A 26,399-nucleotide genomic window follows, 5' to 3' on the forward strand; every position below is an offset into this window, starting at 1 on the left:
CCATATAGACAATGTGCCTAAATTCTCAAGCACATACAGCATGTAAAATTGAGTGATATAGTGTATACAATAATAATTTCTAATTGGTTTAAGCATCATGTGAGACACCGTGATGGAAAAAAGTGGATTGGCCATGCTAGTCTACTTGCAGAGGTACCTGAAGTGTATAAAATTTTAAGAAGATTCCTGTGGGTCCCCAGGTCCCCTGGTTCTGGGGCCTTAAATTGGTCCCTGGGTCCACTGTTTTAAGTTCACTTATGCTTTACAATAGAATCTGTTAATGCGGAGACTTAAAAATTAGAATACTTGTATTTTCCAGGCACTTAGTTGAGATGCATAAACTGACAGGACTTGGAAACCCAGGGTCTTGCACTCCTGGGAACAGTACGCATATACGTACATTATTATTGTGGTGACATCGTACATAAATTGTGTATGTATGTATATTGGTAGTTAGTGAATAATTCAGGTAAAATTCATGTGTGAATTAAAATGTTAGAATATTTGGCATTACAGCCACTACTAGTAAGCCACCATAACCCGTACTATATTATTAATGTAGCGACTTAATCAAAAAAAAGTTTTGCTGAGTAATAAAGTTAAATGATGTAAATTAGTGTACTAAAAGCATAACAATTAATCCTTCATCACTACTAAAGTGCTTACTGTTCTCTATGGGCATTCCTTGGATACAGACACAACATATTGTTAGATCACACTCCTGCAGCAGTTTACTGTTGTGGGTGGAAGTATATACAACATATAGAAGCAATACTAGAATACAAATATGATGTACTTGGCATCTTAATGTTTAGCTGGTATTATTCAACATTTGATCCCTGCCCTAACCAAATCAAGCTACAGGCTTGTCAATAGTTCAAGCATAGGTTTGCATTTACTAGTAACCAAAGGAATTCTCTAGTCTAGTCTGTGATTATTATTGACAAATTGCTGGGCATCACCAGTCAAACTATTGGACCCCAGCCTTTACACCTATACAGCTTAGTAGGTGTATATAAAAGGAGTCAGACATAACCAGTTTTATTCAACAATCAGTCTACAGACAAGAAGATGAAGATAGCTCTGTTAACTGCAGTACTCTTCAGTGCTGTTCTACTTGGACAAGCTACATACTATCCGGTAACGACTACAGTTGCATGCCACTGCATTCATACTTGATGTTGTTCAATCATTTAATGTATTTTTCTTAAATTCAGGGTTATAACCAGTACTATCGCTCTTGTGGAAAATGCAACTATCATGACTACAAGGGAGACTTGGGTTTACCAGGATATGAGGTACATTAATAACATGACATATATAGTTCTGGTACTATGTACATCACACAGGGTGCTAAAGGCCCTCAGGGACCAGATGGTGAACAAGGCCCTGATGGCTACCCAGGTGCTCCAGGTGTTAATGGAACTGATGGAGAAGATGGTGATGAGGGAGAACCAGGCAAACGGGGTTACTCCGGATACTGCTACATCAAACCAGGAAAACCTGGCCCACCCGGATACCCAGGAGAAGCTGGAGAAAAGGTACAATATACTGTGACATACATACTTGACCTCACGTGTGTGCAAGATGCTTGTATTTTTGTTATCATGTTTTTTTGTTGTTGTAGGGAGAACCCGGAGCCCCCGGTGAACGTGGTCCAGATGGTCCTCAAGGACCTAAAGTTAGTTAGGAAGATAGTTGTGCATTTAATGATCCTAGCTACAGTGTATACACCAACATGTATTTTACTTCAATTCTCTCCTAACCATATAGGGAAAGTGCTGCAAACACATTGGAGATGGAAAACCAGTAAGTTAGCTGCTACAGAATGTCAGTGGATCATGGTGACTGCCCCTTTCATCTACAGGGTTTACCTGGCAAAGATGGAGCACCTGGAAAAGATGGAGAAAAGGGAGATCAGGTATACTTACTGAGTCCACAGCATTTACATATACAGATACAAAACAGCACTTAACGAATCTTGGTTTATACTGTAGGGTCCACCTGGAGAAAAAGGAGAAAGGGGATTGACTTTGGGAATTGAAAAGGTGATTAACAAATTATCACATACAAACTAAACTAAAGTCATTGTGTAATGTTACCGTATGCTGAATATTTGTATGTTCAATTCTAATATTGCAACACTATATTTTTAGGCCAGGAAGCAGTTGTTGTACAAAATCAACTACATTAAATACAGGGTAAGATTGCATACAATATACTAATACGCATGACATTTAAATATATCTTACTTTTTTTAATAGCTACAAACCTGTTGCAAGAAAGGTATGGTACAGTAACAGTTGTAAACAGAAAATGATTCTATGGTTACGCATGTCAGTATGTGTATTACTATGATGTTTTTTAGCTGGCTACTATGGTTACACTCCTGAGAGTGATGAGGCGGATGAAGATGGTGATGACAGGGAGAAACGTACTACGTATACACACTCCAACTACAACAACAACTGTCCTCGCTACGGAACAGTAAGCTTAACACTGCACTTTAAATAGCTTCTGATAATTATTATTTTACTTTCTTGTAGTATGTAAATGGAGAGCGTGGAGCATATGGCTCTTCAGGAAAACAGGTAACTAAAATTAACAACAAAATGCACAACTTTAAATAACATACAGAACACAGAGTACTTGTAATTGGAAATTAATGGTACATTTTAGGGTCCAAATGGAAAGGATGGAGAGCCAGGACCAAAAGGCAATGCTGGTGAACCTGGAGAGCCTGGATACCCAGGGGAACCTGGACAGCCTGGCCCAAAGGGACCTGATGGACCCAAAGGATATCCTGGCAGTCAAAAGGATTGTCCTTACTGTGACACCTACTATGCTGACAAAGGAGATGGTGGTGAACCTGGAGACCCTGGTGACCAGGGCCCTCCTGGAGAGGAAGGACCAGAAGGACCACCTGGGGATGATGCTAAGTGCTATTATGGAAAAAATGGCAAACCAGGTCATCATGGAAAGCCAGGCAAAGATGGAGAGAAGGGAGAGCCTGGTCCTGCTGGCCAGAAAGGAATCCAAGGAGTTCACAAGTCTCTCAAGTATGGCAAGCGTCTCCAGCAGTTGTTCTACTTGGTTGGAGTTATCAAGAAGGGGCTTTATCAGTGCTGCTATGGACACTATTATCACAAGAGGGATGCTGAGTTGGGTGAAGATGTTGAGTTTGACCCAGAGGCTGACACCAATGTAGACATTGATTTTTCTTCACCTCAAAAGAGGGGACAACTTGGTGGCAACTACTACTCATGCAGATATACCGTATACTATGGTGATGATAAGCCTTGCAGAAACTACTATGGATATTGCCCATTTAAGAAAGGACTAGCTGGATACCGTGGAAAGAAGGGAGCAGATGGCGAGCCTGGTGAACCCGGAGCTCCTGGAGAACCAGGAGATGATGGTGAAGATGGTGAACCAGGTGCTCCTGGGGAGAAGGGACAAAAGGGTGAACCTGGTAAACCAGGACCTTACGGAAGTCATTACTACCACTACTGTCCCAGTCAAGGAGCAAAGGGACCTGCTGGAGACAAGGGTGAGAAAGGAGAAGAAGGACCTCAAGGACCACCTGGATACCCTGGCCCTAAAGGAGAGGCCTGCAAGGATTATTACGGACATGATGGAGCAGATGGAGAAGATGGCTACCATGGAATCGATGGAATGAAGGGAGAACCGGGCAACCCTGGACCACAAGGACCAAGGGGAGAGCCATCTGATGGTGACATCAGTGTAGAAGAGTTTGAGAAGTTCAAGCGCTTGTTGAAGAATCTTGATGCCATTAGGGCTAATGGAAAATGCTGCTATGCTCCACACTACTAATAAGGACCTGTCAGTTTTAATTGTACCCTTACCAAGGTTTTATAATATATGATTTTGTACACTGCAAATTTTAATCATTACATTTTAACACTTTATCAAATAAAATGAAATAAAAGGGGACAAGGTACACTAATCACATCATGGGTCAACACTGAGAGTCTTCACTAACCAAACCTACTGCAAATTAACAGGTATTAATTTTTGATGACTAAAATTGCTTTACTCCTAAATTAACAAGTAATAATTTTTAATGACTAGAATTACTTTTTGCACCTAGTGAATATAATTGTATTACTTATTAAACTAATAATAATTTATGAAAGTAAAGATAAAATAATGATGTTTTGGAGGTAATTTACTAGAAAAAATAAAAGTGTAACTCTGGTCCTTTAATGCATATGTTTAATATATAAATAAATTTAATAATCCAGGAATGCCACTTAAAAGTTTACCTGGCAAGCTACTTCCAGAGTATTTACAACTAGTGCTAGACTAGTATAATTAAGTCTGATCTGCTACACAATACTGTGCACAATGCAGGAAAAGTATGAAGTGTGGTGATAACTGTTGTACATACATGGCAGGGCAACACATTCCTATCCATATTGGGGTATGTGTTGGTATCACATCATACAATATTTTGTACGCTCCTTAGGTGGTATACAAACATTAGTTTTTCGTACACAAATTTCTTAATTTTAACGTACATGAATCATGGATTTACAGTACTGTAAGTAGATTCTTCTCTGGAGTGATTTCTGAGAAGCAATGGTGGAGAAATACCTGCAGTGTAACTTGTAAAAATATAGCAAATTGGGTGAAACTATTGATTAACACCAATCATAAAGAATAAAAACAAGAATGCTAGGTAAAATGTATACTATTCCATTATACAATTACAAACCAAATGTATCTACTACCAAGTACTAAACAGGACAATTTCCCATAGGATGATTTGTGGGAGTCAGTGTTGTGCTTCCAGTGACCACATTAAATCTGGTGTGTGTACGGGTGTTAATGTTGTAGGTACACATTATAGTGTGTTTGCATGTATGCATGCATGGGCGTGTTGCACTATAAACCATCATCCTAGCACGTACACCAGCATAAAACAAGAGGATTGGTTGTAGAATATCTTCTACATTAGCAACGTTGATTACAAAAACTTATACTAAGAAAATAGAAACATTTCAACATAATATTACCAACTTCACAAGGTCCCATATCTCAATATCATAATATTTACTTCCTGGGAGTATAGTCTGTTGCTACACATTAACAACCACAGGAATTAAATACTGTGGTCATTGCTCTAGAAAGACAGGCTCATACATACACATTTTACACTGCAGGCCATTTCTTTTTACACTCACTGTTCAAGAACTGTTTTTGCATGAGCAAAGAAGATTGTCTACGGTGGAAGTTGACTTAGTTCCACCTCCTGTATATAGTAAGGCTAAATTCCCCTATAGGCAAGCTTATACGCTATCTAATCAGTCACCTACTGACTAAGGCCAAAACCTTTGTGGCCAGCTCAGACAGGTTCCATTAATACTGATTACATTGTACATAATGTTATCAGAACAAATGGATAACATAGTAAAACTTAATACATGTGTGTATATGTGCAAACACAACACATTCAACAGCAGTCCTAATGTGTTTAGCAGCCGTATAACTTTTCATTAGCCAGCTGGTGTTTTGATAGTTGGGTATTATACTAAACTTAAAGCCTAAGATTTGTATATACTACTAGAAACAAACAAACAAAATAAACACCTACTACTAATAATTATACAGTTTTTGTATACAAGTGGAATCATTACGACACTTCCAGCATATAGGACACTAAGATATGTTTTGTGATCCCAATGTATAAACTTCCTCCCAAGGAAAGCCAAACCGCTTGTTAATGACAAGATGGCTCCAGTGTATATCCACTTTAAAGAAGTGTAGCCATGATTCGCATATAGATACAATCAAGTGGTATACTGTTGTACAATAAGGAAACTTTACAATTAAGCTATTTAATTAATTCAATGAAGCAACATAATGTTTATGCATACAAATTAATAGGCTTGGAGTTTTGTATGGCTTATACAAAAAGTACGTGCAGCAGATACAAAATGTATCTCACCGCCTATGTATTATACTAAATGTTATGCATAAAAATTTAACAATAACAAATCATACCACTGTTATAAAGGACCAGATAAACTGTTCACTGCATGTAGTTTTTGGGGGGATGCCAAAAGGTAAGTAGCCAGCAATTAGCTATAGATGATGCTCACATTTTCTGCCTTAGCAGATAGGTAGAAATGCATTATAACTAGTATTTGAGTATCCTACACAATTTGAGAATCAGTTGCAGTGACAAAACAACAATGTGAAAAGTGATGGGTTGGGATGACTGAAGCACAAGGGAACAATCATGTAATCAAGTTTGTATGACATAATTTACTTGATTGCTTTTATAATTACTTTATGGTCATAAAATTAAATGTAATGTGGTCTGACCTTACAAATTGGTTATTATTGCTACCAAAAATTTACTGCTAGCATACATTGACAGAAAAAACACCACAAAAATGAAAATAATATAAATAATGCTTATAATGGTATACATACCATTCCACCTGCATAATTTGATGACAGAGGTATGTAAGTCACTGGTCTCTACTGAACCAACCAAAAATTTGATGCGATTAATGCCACAATTACACACTGAAACATTAGTTCCACTGGCATGCTGAAAGTTTGAACATATAGCAGACTATCAATGGTCTCCTTAATGAAAACGTTGCCTAAAATGGAAGTTAGCTGATGATGATTGAACTGACAGTAGTGATGCTTGAGCTGTAACTCGTTCTTGTGTTAAAATATGTAAAAAATTACTAGTACGTAGTACTGTATATTTTAATTATAAACTCTTAATTAACAATTCAGGTATTTAAATGTTTTAGCATAATGTAGGTGGAATTTGATGCAATCCTGGTGATTCAGGTATACATTTTATACAAAGATATGTCATTTATTACACAACACTTATAACCAAGCATTCATTGTACTATTTCTATCCATACTTTATCATACCTAATGGGTAGTGCTACAATGGCCAAATTTAAAAGGTATTCAGAAAACATATTCTGTGGCATGCATTATTTATATGCATTTTAATGGCTATATTATACACTACTAGCAGCCTGCAGATGACATGTAGGTGGCACTTTGCATACAAAGTTGATAGCTTTTTATAAAAAGATTGTTGAAATTGTGCTATAGATCATTCTGCAATTTAAAAATTTTAACTACACACATTAAGTGGTATCTGAAACCTTATGTAGTACTGAAGGAAAAGACCACTCATGCATAATTCATGTTATTGGTTCACTTAGCTTCTGCTTGTGGAACACATTAATTACATTTTAAAAAATTGTGTCAATTTGATACAATTAGATATGGGCAGGAGCAAATCATGTACCAACAAGTAGTTACAATCACACCCAATAGTAAACATATGCCTTATACATGAGTACACTTCACCACCTGGTGTAACATATGTAATATCATGTCATCATTACAAATTATCAAGCTCCTGTGAGTATATAAGGGAGCACTCTGGCTTAGTAAGATCATCCTCTGCAGTCAGTGCAATAGAAAAGATGAAGGTAGCTTTTATTCTTGTGGCTACTGTCATCTGCTTGACAGAAGCAACAGTGAGTGACTGAGACTTAGCATGGATGTCAGTAAAGTTGTGTGGTGATTTCTCTAGTACTACAACAGCTATCGCATCTGTGGGAAATGTGACTATAATGATTACAAAGGACTACATGGACCCAAAGGCCCAACGGTTTGAAACTTTGTATGCCTAGCTGTTAGCTACTATAGTCAATTTGTAGGGTCGTCCTGGTTCACCAGGAAGAAATGGAGCCCCTGGTGCCCCTGGTCAGAAAGGCTACCCAGGTCCTAATGGTGAACCTGGAGATGATGGCTACCCTGGACCATATGGTCCCCCAGGAAGACCAGGAAGATGTTTCAATAGACCAGGGAAGGCAGGTGCACCTGGTGAAGATGGAGACCCTGGCAAAAATGTATCAAAATCACAAAACCAATTGTCAAAATATATTCAACTACTTTCTCCTACAGGGATACTATGGTCTTCCTGGATACCCAGGCTCACCTGGATACAAGGGAGAGAAAGTCAGTCACAATACAATAAGAAGCTCTCACATGTACAATTAATTTATATAGGGAAAATGCTGCAAATATGCACCATATGGTGACAAGGTATGTTCACCTTATATGAACTAGTAATCTACATACACACAGGTGTACATGTTGTGCTCACTATAAATCATATTCTAATTTTAGGGACAACCAGGCAAACCAGGTTACCCAGGAAGGGATGGAAAACCAGGCCGCCCAGTAAGAAAACTCAAAGTTACATAAATAGCTATACTCCATTAACTCTTGTAGGGATACCCGGGAAGTCCTGGAAGACAAGGAAAAACCTGGGGACTTGAAGAGGTAAGACTCACTAAGACTACAAACAAATACAATAATAAACAAGTGATGATTAACATTTTGTGCATCTGTTAGGCTGAAAAGAAGATTGTAGAAGCTGTTAGGAGTCTAAGATCTAAGGTAATACCATACACAAAACAATAAGTTTGCAGTAATCACTTGCTCTTGTGTATTATGTGTAGTTGAACACATGCTGCAGAGGAGGTTAGATAAATAAAATGTATAAGCTTTAAAAAGTGATAATCTTAAAATACACAGCTGGATACTATGGGTATAACTACGACAGCAAGCACAAGCGTACCACAGGTGGTTACAACAGCCAGTGCCCACCACATGGGAAGGTACCTTGTACTCTAAAACATTAATCAAGTTTAATTTTTATATTCTTTGTAGCACACATATGGAAGTGCAGGTCACCCAGGATACCGTGGTGGCAAGGTAAGATAAATGTAATATAAATACTCATCCTTATTTGGTGCTTAAGCAAGCATTGCTAATTAAGTATGTTTATTATGTTTTAAGGGAAAAGATGGTGAACCTGGAGCACCTGGCTATCCGGGTAAACCAGGAGAACAGGGACATGCAGGATATCCTGGGAAACCAGGAAAGTCTGGCCCACAAGGTCCACCAGGGAAAGATGGTGCTGATGGAAGCAGAGATGATTGCCCCAAGTGTCGTCCATACTATTCACAAAAGGGAGATGCTGGTTATCCAGGGAAGCCTGGACAACGAGGAGCCCCTGGATCTACAGGACCAAATGGACCACCTGGAGATGATGCCAAGTGTTACCCTGGAAAACATGGACAACCTGGAAAACCAGGAAGAGATGGAAGACCTGGAAAAGATGGTGCACCTGGAAAGCCTGGCTATGATGGTAGTCCTGGTCAAGAAGTTAGCTTGAAGAATGCTGTCCGTCTAAAACAGCTCCAATCTTTCATCTATAAACTCAGATACAGCTTGTCTTCATGTTGCAGTGGCTACCACAAGAGAGATAGTGAAGAGATGGACGAAGCTGACCTTGAAGAGAACCTTGAGGAAGATTTAGAGTTAGATGATGAATACCAAAAGAGAGATGCAGAGATGGAAGTAGAAGAGAACATTGAGGAAGAACTTGACCTGGATGACAACATGGAAGAGACAAGGGACACCAGAACTGCATCCTACTACAAGCCATGCAAGTACTATGTCAACTATCCTGGAGGAAGCTCCTGTGACTATTATTATGGAGTTTGTCCATTCAAGAAAGGTCGTAGTGGACCCCCTGGATCCAAGGGACCTGATGGTGATCCTGGTCCCCCTGGCGTATATGGACCACCTGGTAGGCCTGGACCTAAAGGACCACCAGGACAGAAAGGAAGACGAGGATCTCCTGGACCAAAAGGAAAACCAGGATCCCCAGGAGACAATGTCTACTCTTATTGTCCTTCACCAGGAAGCAAGGGAGATAAAGGAGCACCAGGAAAACCTGGTATTCCAGGACGACCAGGACGTCCTGGAGCTCCTGGATCTAAGGGAGATGCTTGCTTACCTTCTTATGGTCGTGCTGGTGAACCAGGTAAACCTGGTGTGCCTGGAGAAGATGGTAAAGATGGACGACCAGGAGTGCCAGGTAGACCAGGTGATAAAGGTGCCCCAGGTGAAGGAGATGTCTCCAAGAATTTCTTTAATCAACAATATGCTCTACTGGCAAAAGTTGAGCAAGTTTTAAAGTCCAGAAAATGTTGTAAGCGTTCCTATTATCCTTACCACTAAGGAATCTCTTAGTACTCTAACAATGTGAACTGTTTGCATATGATATCTCTGTACTCATATTTGTACTCATATTTCATGACAGAAATGTATAATTCTGATTTCAAGACATTGAACAACATAAACTAATATGCTATTTAATTAGTGCAAGTCTGTGCAAAAGAGATACCATATAGTAGAATTTTTTCAAGGGAGAATTTTTTAAAATAGATTTCCACTATTCAAAATTTCAAGGGTTGAAACAGGGTCTTATATGCGTTCATGATACTCACATTATAGTACTCAAACAATGCAATTTTGATTGAGGAGCAAATTTTGATGGGAAAAGTTTCATGGATTGCTTCCAATCTGCAAAAGTCACAAAATTTTTCCCCCTCAAAAAACTGCTATACGGTACAAATTTTACATTCAATAAAATGTCAAGATCAGAAAGTATGCATCGTGTTTTGACTTCCTGTGTATATAGTGTTTCTCACGATCCTAAACTTATTCACTGGAATTATTCCTACAAGAAAATATCAACAGTAAATGACTTGAGCCAACCATTTTTACAGCTTTCTGTATACATACTGTAGTCCACATAATGAAAATATAAATCCATATCTAAATATTTGAAAACTTGTAGCTCTGATTCAATTGACCTATATCTTAATCTGCAAAAGGAGACTATGTTATAAAACTATAGTTGACACATGTCCATATCAAGGGAGGATCCCACATTAAAGTGAGCAAGCTAAGATAGTAGACTCTAGGCTGGTACAGTCCACTTCACTTTCCCATTATGGTTTCTTTATCTCAAGATTAGCGTAAGGTGTGAAGGTGCAGGATTTCTAAGTTATAGCGATAGCTTTAAAACTGAAAATTCCCAGATAATTGACCCCCAAGCCTATAATTTGTAGGTACTCACACCAGTTATTCTATTGCATTAATCATATAAGAAAGTGGAACTTACCAAAACAGCAACCATCATCAGACTGTGTTTGACAAGTGAACCAAATCACCTTGTGACAAACAGCTGGCAGTGGTTGTATTATTTTTGCTGAGTGAATACCCTTTTAACCTAGTGGGCCCTAGTATCTAGGAGTGATTCAATTTAAACTGTTTCTGCTTGTGCTCAATTGTTGGTATTTCTAGAGTTCAGTCTCTGCCAGCTGCTCCTGACCCATGACCCTGGTTTATTGAATTGTTTTTTTGGAGGACCATATGGTCCAGTTACAGGTTAGCCATCATCTCTAGGTTCCTCATTAGATCCGGGTAGCTTTTCTGATGAGGAGCACCAGGGGCTCCATTTCTTCCTAGAAGGCCCTAAAAATAATACGTAAATAATTATATTGGTAAGCATTCTGTATGCATTCTCAATAGCAGCGCTAGCATAGCAGGTAGCATTTTCAAAAGCAGCACAGCACATGTACAGCTATACAAAGTAATATCAAGTGTTCATAATAGAGAGGAACTCTTGGTAATATGTTTTCAAGATATAACTAAACCACAGCATTTTCAGACTACTGGCCAGTTTTCTTTAGACCACCTAGTCCCATTTGTTATAAAGTATTCGTGAAATGCTATTATCTAAGTATTGGTTAGGAACCCAGCCCAAGGTCTTCTAAATTATAAAATTATGAAAACAAGGGTGTGGTTCCTAACTGACTTAGAACATGGCTCGGTGTTTAATTTTAACCTCATTATATTTCACAATCAAAAACTATAACTAGCTTTTAAGTACATGTTGTTAATTAAATACTACACAGTGAATGTGCTTGAAGTCTAAATAAATTACTCAGCAGGTTTCTAACCAACTCAAGGAGGTTTCAAATATGCCAGGAGGTTTCTTAGTGATATTAGAGACCTCATAAACAAAGCATACTATACATGCCGCCATGTTCTACCACATTATCATGTTGTTATTATACATGCCATGTTCTACCACATTATCATGTTGTTATTATACATGCCATGTTCTACCACATTATCATGTTGTTATTATACATGCCATGTTCTACCACATTATCATGTTGTTATTATACATGTCAATACAACAGCCCAAGACACTGAGGTCTTGGTTAGGAGTGGTAGCTATCTGATTGCCACAAAAATGGAAGTAAAAAAAGGCTATTTTATTTTGGTGTGCTTAAAACAACTTTGTTAAAGTGGACTGGGGGAAAACATTAAATGTGACCGGATTTGCAAAAAGGTACCTTTTCCACACATTTTACATGCCAACAAACAAAATGATGTAAAACATGACTCCTTAGTCTGATTAACGTGCTCTTAGTTTCAAAAGGCAGCCAGATACTTTTAAATTAGCTGAAATCATGGAGAATTTCAGGCAATTATATGCAATGATTAAAAGGTTATGAAGCTTTAATGGTCAAAAAATGGGTCAAACTTTGTGTGTGAAAGAAATACCTTGTTGCAAATCCAGTCACAAATGTGCCCAGACATTTGTTTATATGAACTAAACTATGTATATTTATGTACATTATAATTTTGTTACTTATGTATATCACACATCACATACGTATTATATTATAGACATGCACAGATTACCATATAGTACACATGTGGTACACACAGTAATGTGAAACATCCGTTGCTTTGAGGCAATTAAGGTGAATTATAGTGTCATTAGTGTCATTCATAAGCTGATGTAGTTTGATGTCAATTTATACCTGGAATAAATCGTGTCCTGATGTGGCTAGTCACTTTTGGGGACAGTGTCAGTTTCTTTTCCCACCATCCCAGTAGGGATCTGTTTAGGCTTGCGCCAATTATGCCGGCATAATTTCGAGTATAATAGGCTAGCAAAATCATCAAGCATTATGCCAGCACAATAGGATGACTTTCAAGAATTTTAATTAAAATGCGCAATGCGTGCGCCAAACATACTGCACAACGTGAACACACTGCACATTATTACTGCATCCCATATCAAAAACCTTGCAGTATTACTATTTCCTGACTGATTATCAAGCTCTAATCTCATTCGATGTCAACAAATCTGCTGGAATTAACAACATCTCTCCTAAAGTACTATAAAGTTGTGTTGTAGCTCTTAGTGAGCCACTTAAACACTTATTTACTCAATCACTCCACCACTCCACTTTACCAACCTGTTGGAAAATCCACGAAATCGTGCCCATATTTAAGGCAGATGATTCTAATTGTGTTAAGAACTATTGTCCTATTTCATTATTATCTATTGTATCAAAAGTTCTTGAAACATTAATCTTATCTCTCATATTAACAAGTCTATCAGTCCATTCCAGTTTGGTTTCACCAAAAAACGTTCTGCACTACAACAGATGCCAATTTTCACCAACAAAATCATCAACAGTCCCTTACAAACAGATGTTATTTACCTTGACATCAGCAAGGCTTTTGATTCAGTGTCACATAGTATCTTACTGATCAAGCTGTGGTCAATGGGCATAACTGGTACTCTATGGTGTTGGTTCAAGAACTATTTGACTAATCGTTATCAAAGAGTTTCTATCAACAACTGCTATTCTGATTTACTTCCAGTAGTTTCTGGTGTCCCACAGGGTAGTATTCTTGGCCCCTTGCTATTTTTAGTTTACATCAACAACATGTCTTCATACATTCATGAAAGCTGACTACTCAAATTTTCCAAGTGCTTTATCCATGTTAGAACACTCTCTGATCATAAGGCTCTTCAAGATGACATCACTGCTCTTTTAACTTGGTCAAGGGATGTTGATCTGGATTTCAGTTTAAAGAAATTTATTTATTTATCCTTCAAACATAAACTCGAAACCACTTATTCTATATCCAATTCAATTATACCTCATGTCGATCCTCATAAAGATCTCAGATTAATATTATCTGAAGACCTAAGTATAAACATTACAAAGACAACACAGCTCATGCATACAAAATGCTCGGACTAATTTACCATACTTTTGCCCCCACCCATTCATCTTCTACTTTGGTTAGATTGTATGTATCATTGGTAAGATCACAATTACTCTACTGTACACAAGTTTGGCGTCCTCACCTAATGAAAGACATTTTAAACCTTGAAAGAATTCAATGTTATGCCACTAAATACATCTTGAGTGATTACACTAGTTGTTACAAAGACCATTACATAAATCTGAGGCTCCTTCCTTTAATGTACATATTTGAACTTCAAGACATACTGTTTGCTATTAAATCTATCAAATCACCAATTAATCAGTTCAACATCAATAACTACATCACTTTCAACTCTACCAATACTAGATCAGGCTCCAGCAACAAACTCTTGTTACCTCAACACCTTAACAACATATCACAACATTCTTATTTCCATTGATTACCATCCCTGTGGAATGCCATACCAATTCTAGACTTAAACATGTCAGTTTGTTCACTGAAATCTAAACTGAAATCATATCTGTGTGATCATTTCTTGAGAAACTTTGATGAGAATAACAACTGCACTCTACATTAATTATGTCCTTGCTCCAGATGTCACCAAACTAAACCTCCAACTACCAATTTTAACCACTTGTAATCTATTATGTAACTATGTAATTACTAAAGCAGTTAGTATTAATTGTATACATTTTATGGCTGTCCAACAGACCTTTGGTGTTTATACACCATAAAGCCTAAATAAATAAATTACTCACACTTTATGGAAATAAAATCGAGATACTCTAATAGAGCAGTCACTTACTCTAATACAGCAGTCAGATAAAACAGTCAGCTTTCGAGCATAATCTTGATTTTGAGAGCATAATAGGCCGGATATTTGAGCACTGCTCAAAAACATAATAGGCAATTTTTAAAGCATAATTGGCTCAAGCCTAGACCTGTTTCATGTATGCCATTTACTGCATTTGTGTAATTTTATGTACCGCTGAATTCTTTGGATCCACTTAAGTATGATGAAGATGACACTGCAGCAGTAGTTAAATACTTGTTATGGTAGCTAGCAGGAAGTGAGGAATCCATTACATTGCTTGTTGATGGATGGGTTTATATGTAGCACATTGTATTAGTAATCTCACTCTAAGCCTTAGCTGTGTTGCAGTGTTTATAGTCAAGAAATCTTGCAAACGATTTTCGATTTGAGGAATTGGCTTCTTTTCCTGTAAGGGAGAACACCTTCACTAAAAGTATTTTTATAATTCCCCACATTGCAGCTTTTACAATGATCTTGTTGAAAACAGCAATGTGAAGAGTGCTGTTTTCAATGATCAGGTACACTTACTGAGTACACTGCATTTTGTTATATTTATAACTTAAGGAATCATAAGCACTTAACAAATTGTTTATTTGTTTATAGGGACCACCTGGAGAAAAAGGACAAAGAGGATTAACTTAGGGAAATAAAAAGGTGATTCACAAACATCACATACAAACTACAGTAAATTAAAGTCAATGTGGAATATGCTGAATTTGTGATCAAAATCATTATTTTAATTTTCCAGGTCAGGAAGCAGTATAAAATCAACTATACTAAATATGGGGTAAGCATGCATATATATATTTCATCATCTTAAAAGGTAACTGTTAGTGGAAACAGAAAATCATTCTATGGTAAAATATGTGTATTAATATGGTCTTTTAGCTGGGCACTCCTGAGAGTGATGAGACTGATGAAGATTGGAAGGCAGTGATGACAGGGAGAAATTTACTACACACTTACAACAGCAACTGTCCTCGGTATGGAACAGTAAGACTGCAGTTTAAATAATTATTATTATTTTACTTCCTTGTAGTACATAGATCAAGAGTATGGAGCATATGGCCCTTTTCAGAGAACAGGTAAAAATTAGCAATACAATGCACAATGTCAATCGTTACACAATAAAGAACACAGTGTACTTGTAATTAGAGTACTATAAAAGAAAAGGATGGAGAGCCAGGATCAAAAGGCAATGTTGGTGAACCTGGGTACCTAGGGAACCTGGTCAGCCTGATCAAAAGGATACCCTGGTCTCAAAAATATTGCAACACCTACTATGCTGACAAAGGAGATGATGATGAACCTGGAGACCCTGGTGACCAGGGACCCCCTGGAGAGGAAGGACCATTGAGACAACCTGGGGATGATACCGAGTGCTATTATGAAAAATATGGCAAACCAGGTCATGATGGAAAAGACGGAGAGAAGGGAGGACCTGGTCTTGCCAGCCTAAAGGAGTTCCATGTATGTAGGTGTCTCCTGCAGTTACTATAATTTATTTAGTTGGGTTTATCAAGAAGGGCTTCCACCAGTGTTGCTATGGACACAAGAGGGATGCTGAGTTTGGTGAAAAATTTGAGCTTGATCCAGAGGCTGACACATTGATTTTTCTTTACCTCAAAAGAGAGTACTTATTTCATGCAGATGTTCCGTATACTATGGTGATGATAAGCCATGCAGCAACTACTTTGCCCATTTAAGAAAGGACCAGTTGAATACCGAGGAAAGATATGAGCAGATGGTGAGCCTGGCAAACCCGGAACTCCCAGAGAACCAGGTGATGATAGTGAACCAACTACTTCTGGGGAGAAGGGACAAAGGGATAAATCTGGCAAACAGAGACCATGTGGAAGTCCTTACTATTACAACCCTACACTCAAGGCACAAAGGGACCTGCTGGAGCCAAGGGTGAAAAGGGATAAGGAGGACCCCCAAGAGCCACCCAGCCTTAAAGGAGAGGCCCGCAAGGATTATTGGAGACATGATGGAGCAGATGGAAGATGGCTACCTTGGAATTGATGGAATGAAGAGAGAACCCAGCAACCATGGACCGCAAGGACCAAAGGGAAAGTCATCTGATGGTGACATCAGTGTAGAAGAAATTCTAGCATCTGTTGAAGAGTCTTGATCCCATTAAGGCCAATGCAAAATGCTGCTATGCCCCACATAACTATTAAGGACTTGTCAATTTTAACTGTATCCTTTCCAAGATTTTATATTTTTACACTGCAAATTTTAATTATTACATGCTATCACAGTGACTTAAATTGATTTGAAATGATACACATGTACATATGGCTGTTCAGAATAATTGAGTTCAAGCGAATAAGTGAAACCAATTCTATATAAGTGAAACCAATTTTGATTGTTCTTAAGATAGAAATTGTCCCTAGGATGATACGTTGCTGCAGCTGAATATCAGTACAGACGCTCAAGATGGAAGCTACTTCAGGTGTGTGGGTTGATGGCAGGATACTACACCAGAGTGGCCAAAAACAATAGGGATAATATCCTTAGGTTGATTGACAACTTTCCTAGCCAGAGCCTGATACTTAGACACCTTCTCATATCCTTATCCAGCACATTCACATTGGCAGGGAAAGAAACCTCTAGAAATAGAATCCTGTGGTCCTTCTTCGACAATATCTGGTCAGTTGATAAACTGTGATGTCAGCAATCACCCCAACAGTTTGACCTCATCATTTTCTACAACTGATAGTGGTTGGTGGTCATGCCAACTGGTAATACCTAGGGGGATAGAAAAGTGCTGATAAAGATATTCTGCTTTACAACCAGCCAGGAGGTGCTGAATGGTCTCTTCCTTGACATGGCAAAATCAACACATCACAGATGGGACAGACCATATCATTATCTTAACTTGGTGTGTCCTGGTGCACAGGACCTGGCCCTTTTGGATTCACTGTGAAGAGAACCCCTCAACCTACCATTCAAAGCTTCTTGCAGCATTAACACTCTTTGAAGTCATAAACTTGCCATGCAATCGCTTGGCACACAAACGGTTCATGAATTTCTCATGCTGAGCAGCACAGAATGCCTTCCAGAGCTGTCCAGGTGTATACCCCCAGCAGGTTACCCACGGTAGGGTCGGCAATGATTCCATCTGCTCTGCAGACCAGGGACTTGCGAGGTGGGAAGTGGGACACAAGCTGGTAGCAAGCCTTCACCAGAGGGTCCTGAGAAGTCTGTAGATTGTAGGACAACATCACAACACGGTGCTGGTAGAGATGTAGCATAAAGCAAAATATGTACTTAATACAACTGATAGATTGTGGTATACCTACTACTGTACATTAGCAAGTACGTTGATTACAAAAACTTATACTAAAATATTTCAATGCTACATGTACATTCACATCACATTACCAAATTTACATAGTCCAATATCTCTTTATCATAATATTTACTTCCTGGGAGTATAGTTTGTTGCTATTCATTAACAGCCACAGGAATTATGATGAACATGTGACCATTGCTATAAAAATCTGGCTTGTACATACACATTAACTACATTGCAGGCCACTTCTTTTTGCATCCCCTGTGCAAGAACTGTTTTTTGCATGAGCAAAGCTTACTGAAAAAAACTATTGAATAGACGACATTCTGCAGAAGTTAACTGACTTATAGCAACCACGTACTCCCTGTATATAGAAAGGCCAAAAGCCAGCTTTAAATTCCCAATATACACTAATCCACCTGTCTATTCAGCCACCTGTTGACTAAGACCAAAAAGTTTGGCCATCTCAGACAGGCTCTACTGCAGTATTTACAATGATGATCACATTTTGCATAATATTATCAGAACTGACAAATGGATAACATATTAAAACTTAATATGTGTGTGTGTGTGCAAACTCAACACATTCAACAGTGATTCTAATGTGTTTAGTAGATATTCACCTGCCAGCCGGTAGTTGGAGTTGCTATTATTTTCATCACACATAGACTTGAACTGTTATAGAAGCCTGGGATTTATTATAAGCAAAAGAAAACACCTATGTATACTGTACATATACAGTTTTGTACACATTATTTAGGCACTCCCAGTAGAAGGATGCATTACAAAATACCCTAATCTGTCAAAAGTATCTTTATCTTTACTATGCAAAAAAGTGATCTCTGAACTTCAAGATTTTATAAATATAATATACCTACTTTTATATATTTTATAATACCATTAACATTATTTTTATAGGTGACACAAAGATTCACAACTCTAGCAGCACAGCAGTCCAATTAAATTCTCAACATTTCCACATTTCCATTAAGAATAGCCAACATAATTATTATTTTATTACACATAGTGCATTTTATTAATAATCCAATTATATACAACTTTCAGTTTAACAGTGTAACAAATAGTGGCTACCTTTTTCAATTAATTAATTAATTCAGTAGAGACCATTGACTTATTTCTATCATCACATCATGCAAGTGGACCGGTATATATATACCAATTTAGTGATAAGCATTATTTGTTATTTTGTAGAGCTAAAAGCACAAATTTGGCAACATAACGTGTGATAAATACATTAATGACCAACTTGTCAACTCTGGATAAACAGGGACCACATTGCAATTAAGTTTATGACCATAAAGTAATTATAAAAACAATGAAGTAAAAGATGTTCATTTATCCCAGACAAGTTTGATTACGTACAAATTTGTTCCCTCTTGTGTCTCATTATCTCAACCCATCATTTGTTCACACTGTTGCCTCATCACTACAACTGACTGTCAAATTGTGGGATACAGATAATCATGTACGTATGTCTTCCTATTCAGAAAAATGTAAGCACTATTTGAACATTACAGACAGCCTGTGATGTGGATTTTACAACACATTTCATTATTTGTCAAGTAATGCATAGTGAAATAAGTGCTGCATGTACTATTAGTTAAGCCACACAAACTTCCTAGGCTGTTAATTTGTGTGTATAAACATTGTGTTGCCTTATTTAATTAATTAAATGGTTGCTGTAAAGCTTCCTTATTGTACATACCACTTGACTGTATCCATGAGAGTCATGGCTATACACTTCTTTACAGTAGAGTCATGGTCTATATCAGTATTTAACAAACAGTTTAATACTAGTACCATTGTTGGCTCAAATCCAGAAGAGTTTATTACATTGGGGTTAAGGAGTTTCTTGAATCCTTTGCTAAAGAATTTGATGTGCCTCTGGTGATACAGGCAGCTACACATTTTATTCAAGGATTTCCTATACATATTGCAATGGCTGTATATACTATTAGCAGCCAGATGACATGTATGTGGCACTTAAGAATCCACAACTACATGGTTATCACTTTGTTCTTTAACCATGCATGCACAGTTTAGCAACTTCAGTTGGTAGCAGTAACATTTTTCATATAAAGGATATTGAAAACTGTAAATTACCTCTACAGATCAATTATAAAAAAAATAGAACTACACGTTATGTGGAATCTACAGCCTCAAGGAAAACCATTCATGTATAATTCATTTCATTGGCTCTGATTGTGGAACACATTAATTAAATTTAATACAATTAGATATGGGCTGGAGCAAATCATGTACCAACAAGTAGTTACAATCACACCCAATAGTAAACATATGCCTTATACATGAGTACACTTCACCACCTGGTGGAAAATATGCAATATCATGTCATCATTACAAATTATCAAGCTGCTGTGAGTATATAAGGGAGCACTCTGGCTTAGTAATATCATCCTCTGCAGTCAGTGCAATAGAAAAGATGAAGGTAGCTTTTATTCTTGTGGCTACTGTCATCTGCTTGACAGAAGCAACAGTGAGTGACTGAGACTTGGCATGGATGTCAGTAAAGTTGTGTGGTGATTTCTCTAGTACTACAACAGCTATCGCATCTGTGGGAAATGTGACTATAATGATTACAAAGGACTACATGGACCCAAAGGCCCAACAGTATGAAACTTTGTATGCCTAGCTGTTAGCTACTATAGTCAATTTGTAGGGTCGTCCTGGTTCACCAGGAAGAAATGGAGCCCCTGGTGCCCCTGGTCAGAAAGGCTACCCAGGTCTTAATGGTGAACCTGGAGATGATGGCTATCCTGGACCATATGGTCCTCCAGGAAGACCAGGAAGGTGTTTCAATAGACCAGGGAAGACAGGTGCACCTGGTGAAGATGGAGACACTGGCAAAAATGTATTCAAAATCACAAAACCAATTGTCAAAATATATTCAACTACTTTCTCCTACAGGGATACTATGGTCCTCCTGGATACCCAGGCTCACCTGGATACAAGGGAGAGAAAGTCAGTCACAATACAATAAGAGGCTCTCACATGTACAATTAATTTATATAGGGAAAATGCTGCAAATATGCACCATATGGTGACAAGGTATGTTCACCTTATATGAACTAGTAATCTACATACACACTGGTGTGCATGTTGTGCTCACAATAAATCATATTCTAATTTTAGGGACAACCAGGCAAACCAGGTTACCCAGGAAGAGATGGAAAACCAGGCCGTCCAGTAAGATAACTCAAAACCATATAACTAGCAACACTCAATTAACTCTTGTAGGGATACCCGGGAAGTCCTGGAAGACAGGGAAAAACCTGGGGACTTGAAGAGGTAAGACTCACTAAAACAAAGATGTCATACAATAATAAAATGTAAATAAGTAACATGACTAACACCACATGTATCTGTTAGGCTGAGAAGAAGATTGTAGAAGCTGTTAGGAGTCTAAGATCAAAGGTATATAATGATATACATAAAACAATAAATTTGCAATAATCACTTGCTCTTGTCTATTATGTGTAGTTGAGCACATGCTGCAGAGGAGGTTAGACAAATAAAATGTATAAGCTTAAAAAGTAGCAACTTTACATACACAGCTGGATATAACGGTTACAGCTATGACAGCAAGCACAAGCGTACCACAGGGGGCTATAACAGCCAGTGCCCACCACATGGCAAGGTACAGTATTGTGTACTCTAAACATTAATAAAGTTTGAATCTCTAGTACACATATGGAAGTGCAGGTCACCCAGGATACCGTGGTGGCAAGGTAAGATACATGTAATATAAATACTCATCCTTATTTGGTGCTTAAGCAAACATTAAAAATAAATTACAGTTTTAATATTTTTTCAAGGGAAAAGATGGTGAACCTGGAGCACCTGGTTATCCGGGTAAGCCAGGAGAACAGGGGCATGCGGGATATCCTGGGAAACCAGGAAATCCTGGCCCACAAGGACCACCAGGGAAAGATGGAGCTGATGGAAGCAGAGATGATTGCCCCAAGTGTCGTCCATACTATTCACAAAAGGGAGATGCCGGTTATCCAGGGAAGCCTGGACAACGAGGAGCCCCTGGACCTAGAGGACCAAATGGACCACCTGGAGATGATGCCAAGTGTTACCCTGGAAAACATGGAGAACCTGGAAAACCAGGAAGAGATGGACGACCTGGAAAAGATGGTGCACCTGGAAAGCCTGGCTATGATGGTAGTCCTGGTCAAGAAGTTAGTTTGAAGAATGCTGTCCGTCTAAAACAGCTCCAATCTTTTATCTATAAACTCAGATACAGCTTGTCTTCATGTTGCAGTGGCTATCACAAGAGGGATAGTGAAGAGATGGATGAAGCTGATTCTGAAGAGAACCTTGAGGAAGATTTTGAGTTAGATGATGAATACCAAAAGAGAGATGCAGAGATGGAAGTAGAAGAGAACGTTGAGGAAGAGCTTGACCTGGATGACAACATGGAAGAAACAAGGGACACCAGAACTGCATCCTACTACAAACCATGCAAGTACTATGTCAACTATCCTGGAGGAAGCTCCTGTGACTATTATTATGGAGTTTGTCCATTCAAGAAAGGTCGTAGTGGACCCCCTGGATCCAAGGGACCTGATGGTGATCCTGGTCCCCCTGGTGTATATGGACCACCTGGTAGACCTGGACCTAAAGGACCACCAGGACAGAAAGGAAGACGAGGATCTCCAGGACCAAAAGGAAAACCAGGATCTCCAGGAGACAATGTCTACTCTTATTGTCCTTCACCAGGAAGCAAGGGAGATAAAGGAGCACCAGGAAAACCTGGTATTCCAGGACGACCAGGACATCCTGGAGCTCCTGGATCTAAAGGAGATGCTTGCTTACCTTCTTATGGTCGTGCTGGTGAGCCAGGTAAACCTGGTGTGCCTGGAGAAGATGGCAAAGATGGACGACCAGGAGTGCCAGGTAGACCAGGTGATAAAGGTGCCCCAGGTGAAGGAGATGTCTCCAAGAATTTCTTTAATCAACAATATGCTCTACTGGCAAAAGTTGAGCAAGTTTTAAAGTCCAGAAAATGTTGTAAGCGTTCCTATTACCCTTACCACTAAGGATCTCTTACTCGAACAATGTGAACTGTTTGCATAATGATATCTCTGTACTCATATTTGTACTCATATTTCATGACAGAAATGTTTAATTCTTATCTCAAGACATTGAACAACATAAACTAATATGCTTTATAATTAGTACATGTCTGTGCAAGAGTTACCCTGTATAGCAGAATTTTTGAGAGGGACATTTTTCACGGATTTCCACTATCCAAAATTTCAAGTTTTACTTCAAGATTTTTATGCATTTATAATACAAAGGCAATACCATTTTGATCAATCTGCAAATTTCTTGGGGGAAAGTTTTTCATGGATAGCTGTCAATCTGCTAAAATCACAAATTTTCCCCATCAAAACACTGCTGTGTAGTACAAGTTTTATATTCAATGAAAAGTCAAGATCAGAAAGTATGCATCATGCTTTGGCTACTTGTGTAGTGTTTTCTCACTATCATAAACTTATTCACTGGCAGGGGTGTATACAATGTGGTTTCCAGATTTGGTAGTGAGTTATAGATGCTGGGGTCCGGGGGGTACAGGCCCCAGCTGCTGACAGATAATGTACACTAAAATGCTTTAAAATTTACTAGATTTGTGATTTTATGGATACTATAAACCCTATATGGCAATTGTTCTTCTCTCTTAATCCACTTTTGAGGAATCAATGTAAGTTTCCTATCACACTGTATATAGCTATACTGTCCTGCCTTATTCCCATTTATTCTGTGTGCTTGTGCTGCCAAATTATGATAGTCTGGTGCTTCTGCTGCAAGTCTGTATGCAAGTGAAAATTTCAGAAGGGTTTTCTGAACACCAGGAAACCCCCCTAAATATGCCCCTGCACTGGCCTAGTACATTAAAGTAAATTTCAAATGTAGATTGATAAAAGTTTATAATAAACAGTTCATAATTTGAAATTTTGCTTCAACCACATTAACACTACAACCATTCCCACCAACAAGAAAATATTAACAGTAAATGACCTAAGACAACCATTTCACAGCTTTCTGTATACATAGTCCGCTTAATGAAATGTAAATATGCCATATCTATACTGTCTATTTAAAAATTTGTTACTCTGATTAAACTAACCCATTTTTAATCTGCAAAATGAGACTATGTTATAAAACTATATTTGACACAGTACCCATCCATCTAAGGTGGTAGTCTCGGCCACTTTATTTTCCCATTACATACAGGTGTTTCTTTATCTCAAGATTAGGAGTGAAGGAGCTGGATACAGCCTTAGTTTTAAAGTTGAAAATCCCCAGGTATTTGACTTCCAAGCCACAAGGGACCGGAGCTACAATTTGTGGGTACTCATAACAGTTATCCTATTGCATGAGTCATATAAGAAGTGGAACTTACCAAAACAATAGCTATCATCGAACTGCACTTTACAAGTGAACCAAACCACCTCATGACAAACAACTGGCAGTGGTTGTATTATTTACTGAGTAAATTATTCCAATTTAGTGGGCCTTGCTATCCAAGAGTATTCTGTTCTGCTTGTGCTCGATTGTCGGTATTTAGATTTTTTTCTAGGGTTTCTGTCTTCACCATGCAGCTGCCTACTGTTATTGAAAGGTCTTCCTGGGGGGAACCAGAGGCTCCATTTCTTTCTGTTGGACTGTGAAGACCCTAAAAATAATGCATAAATATATTGGTATAACTCCGTATGTATTTTCAAGTATAATAACAGGTATTAGCTACACAGCACATGTACAACTATGATACATTTTTCTTCTATGCAAAGATATAACCAAACCACAGCATTTTCAGACTACCTGGCATATATTCTTTAGACCATCTAGTCCCATTTGTTATATACATGAAATGCTATTAGCTAGGGTTCTAATACCTCACTTTTGGATAAAAGCATGAAACTTGCCACATAGTTTGTATGCATTACAAAGGTTTTTTTTTTGATAGAGAGTCACCTCAGATTTGACCTTTGGTGACCTTTACACCCAATTCACTGCTTTAAAATGGTCAGTTTTTCATCTGTCTCATGGTTCAAAATTCACAAACTTGGTGTCAAATTAATGCTCTTGCTCTGAAGAGTACACTAACATTAAGTTTGAAGAAAGTATATAGCTTTACTATTCTAAAGTTATAGCCATTTATAAGAGCAAAAAGTAGCCCTATCTTCTGCCAATGCACATCATGCATTATAGTACTCATACATAGTACAGATTGTGTTTCCAACATAAAGAGTTAGATATATGTAATCGTAAGGTGGAATCTGTCTAATAGTGGCCACCTGTGTTAAGAGACCACATTTCTATAAAAGTTAACTTCAAAAGATATTTTTATTATTAACCATCAAATTATGATGAACAAGGTGTATACAAAATAAAAGCAAGTGGATCCTCAGACAACATGTGACCGCACAACTGACTGGTAATTGGGTCAGCACGCGGGCATGGCAAGGAATAGAAAGACTATTTACACACACATACAGAAAAATTAATTACACACACAAAAATTAATTACAAAACAAATTTAGTAAATTTAAAAGCAGTACATGCATTGTACAGTAAAACGCACTGCATGCTCAGGGTGCTGCATGCTTGTCTAAAACTCGTGGCAAAAATGGTGCTAATGCCTTTGGGATACAAAATAGCCAGTAGTTATACTTAAGCATGCAGGTATATTTTAGTGGTCACCCTTCTCCAATGTTGTAACAATGCCCCTTTCTATGTACACCCGCCTGCTCAAGAGGAGTTGGAAAATCTTTGTTTCGTTGCAGTAGACCCAAGGATATGGAAGTTATGAGTGTTTGTTGACGTCACATCGAAGCGATCGATTTTTCTTCACAAATTTTGCCTTTGTATGCAGTGAAGAAGGGAGAGAAAAGGAAAAACTTACCCAATAATTGATTTCCCTGTTCATGCGAACAGCCTGTATGCACAGTATATCTTTGGTGTGTCATAATTGGTAGTACAAGGAACTGGCATTAAACAGTACTTACTGGCCTGGTGATCAATATGTGCAGGTGTTACAAGCTAGAGTAGTGTGACTTATATAATAATATGTTGTATATTTTAAAACAATTGTCTGGAATGTAGTAACTTAGCAAAAGTTTTCTTAATTCTTATTTGTTTCAATAGGGTTGTAATAAGATAGTAAGAGATTGGCAGTTTATTTTCAATAGTATAAATACCACTAATTTTGGACGAATGTTTGATTTTTAAACCTTCACCTTGACCAGT

General features: G+C 38.0%; 1 protein-coding gene across 1 annotated transcript; it reads left to right on the forward strand.

The window, feature by feature from the left end:
- The first annotated feature begins 981 nt into the window (after positions 1-981).
- LOC136254995 (collagen alpha-2(IV) chain-like) lies at positions 982-23,286 on the forward strand. The gene is made up of 41 exons (XM_066047715.1): positions 982-1,140; positions 1,218-1,298; positions 1,350-1,541; positions 1,628-1,681; positions 1,774-1,809; positions 1,868-1,921; positions 1,998-2,048; positions 2,157-2,201; positions 2,265-2,286; positions 2,369-2,487; positions 2,547-2,591; positions 2,680-3,829; positions 7,345-7,550; positions 7,607-7,684; positions 7,734-7,925; positions 7,981-8,034; positions 8,086-8,121; positions 8,206-8,259; positions 8,311-8,361; positions 8,434-8,478; positions 8,541-8,562; positions 8,617-8,699; positions 8,752-8,796; positions 8,881-10,109; positions 15,258-15,315; positions 15,686-15,790; positions 15,953-16,241; positions 16,307-16,430; positions 16,573-16,806; positions 20,493-20,616; positions 20,673-20,750; positions 20,800-20,991; positions 21,048-21,101; positions 21,153-21,188; positions 21,273-21,326; positions 21,378-21,428; positions 21,510-21,554; positions 21,621-21,642; positions 21,695-21,777; positions 21,824-21,868; positions 21,956-23,286. Exons 1-41 carry the CDS (start codon positions 1,072-1,074, stop codon positions 23,183-23,185), a joined length of 6,837 nt encoding a protein of 2,278 aa, XP_065903787.1. The 5' UTR covers positions 982-1,071; the 3' UTR covers positions 23,186-23,286.
- The last annotated feature ends 3,113 nt before the right edge of the window (positions 23,287-26,399 follow it).

The sequence above is a fragment of the Dysidea avara genome, chromosome 5 (genome assembly GCF_963678975.1).
Source record: "Dysidea avara chromosome 5, odDysAvar1.4, whole genome shotgun sequence".
NCBI lineage: Eukaryota > Metazoa > Porifera > Demospongiae > Dictyoceratida > Dysideidae > Dysidea > Dysidea avara.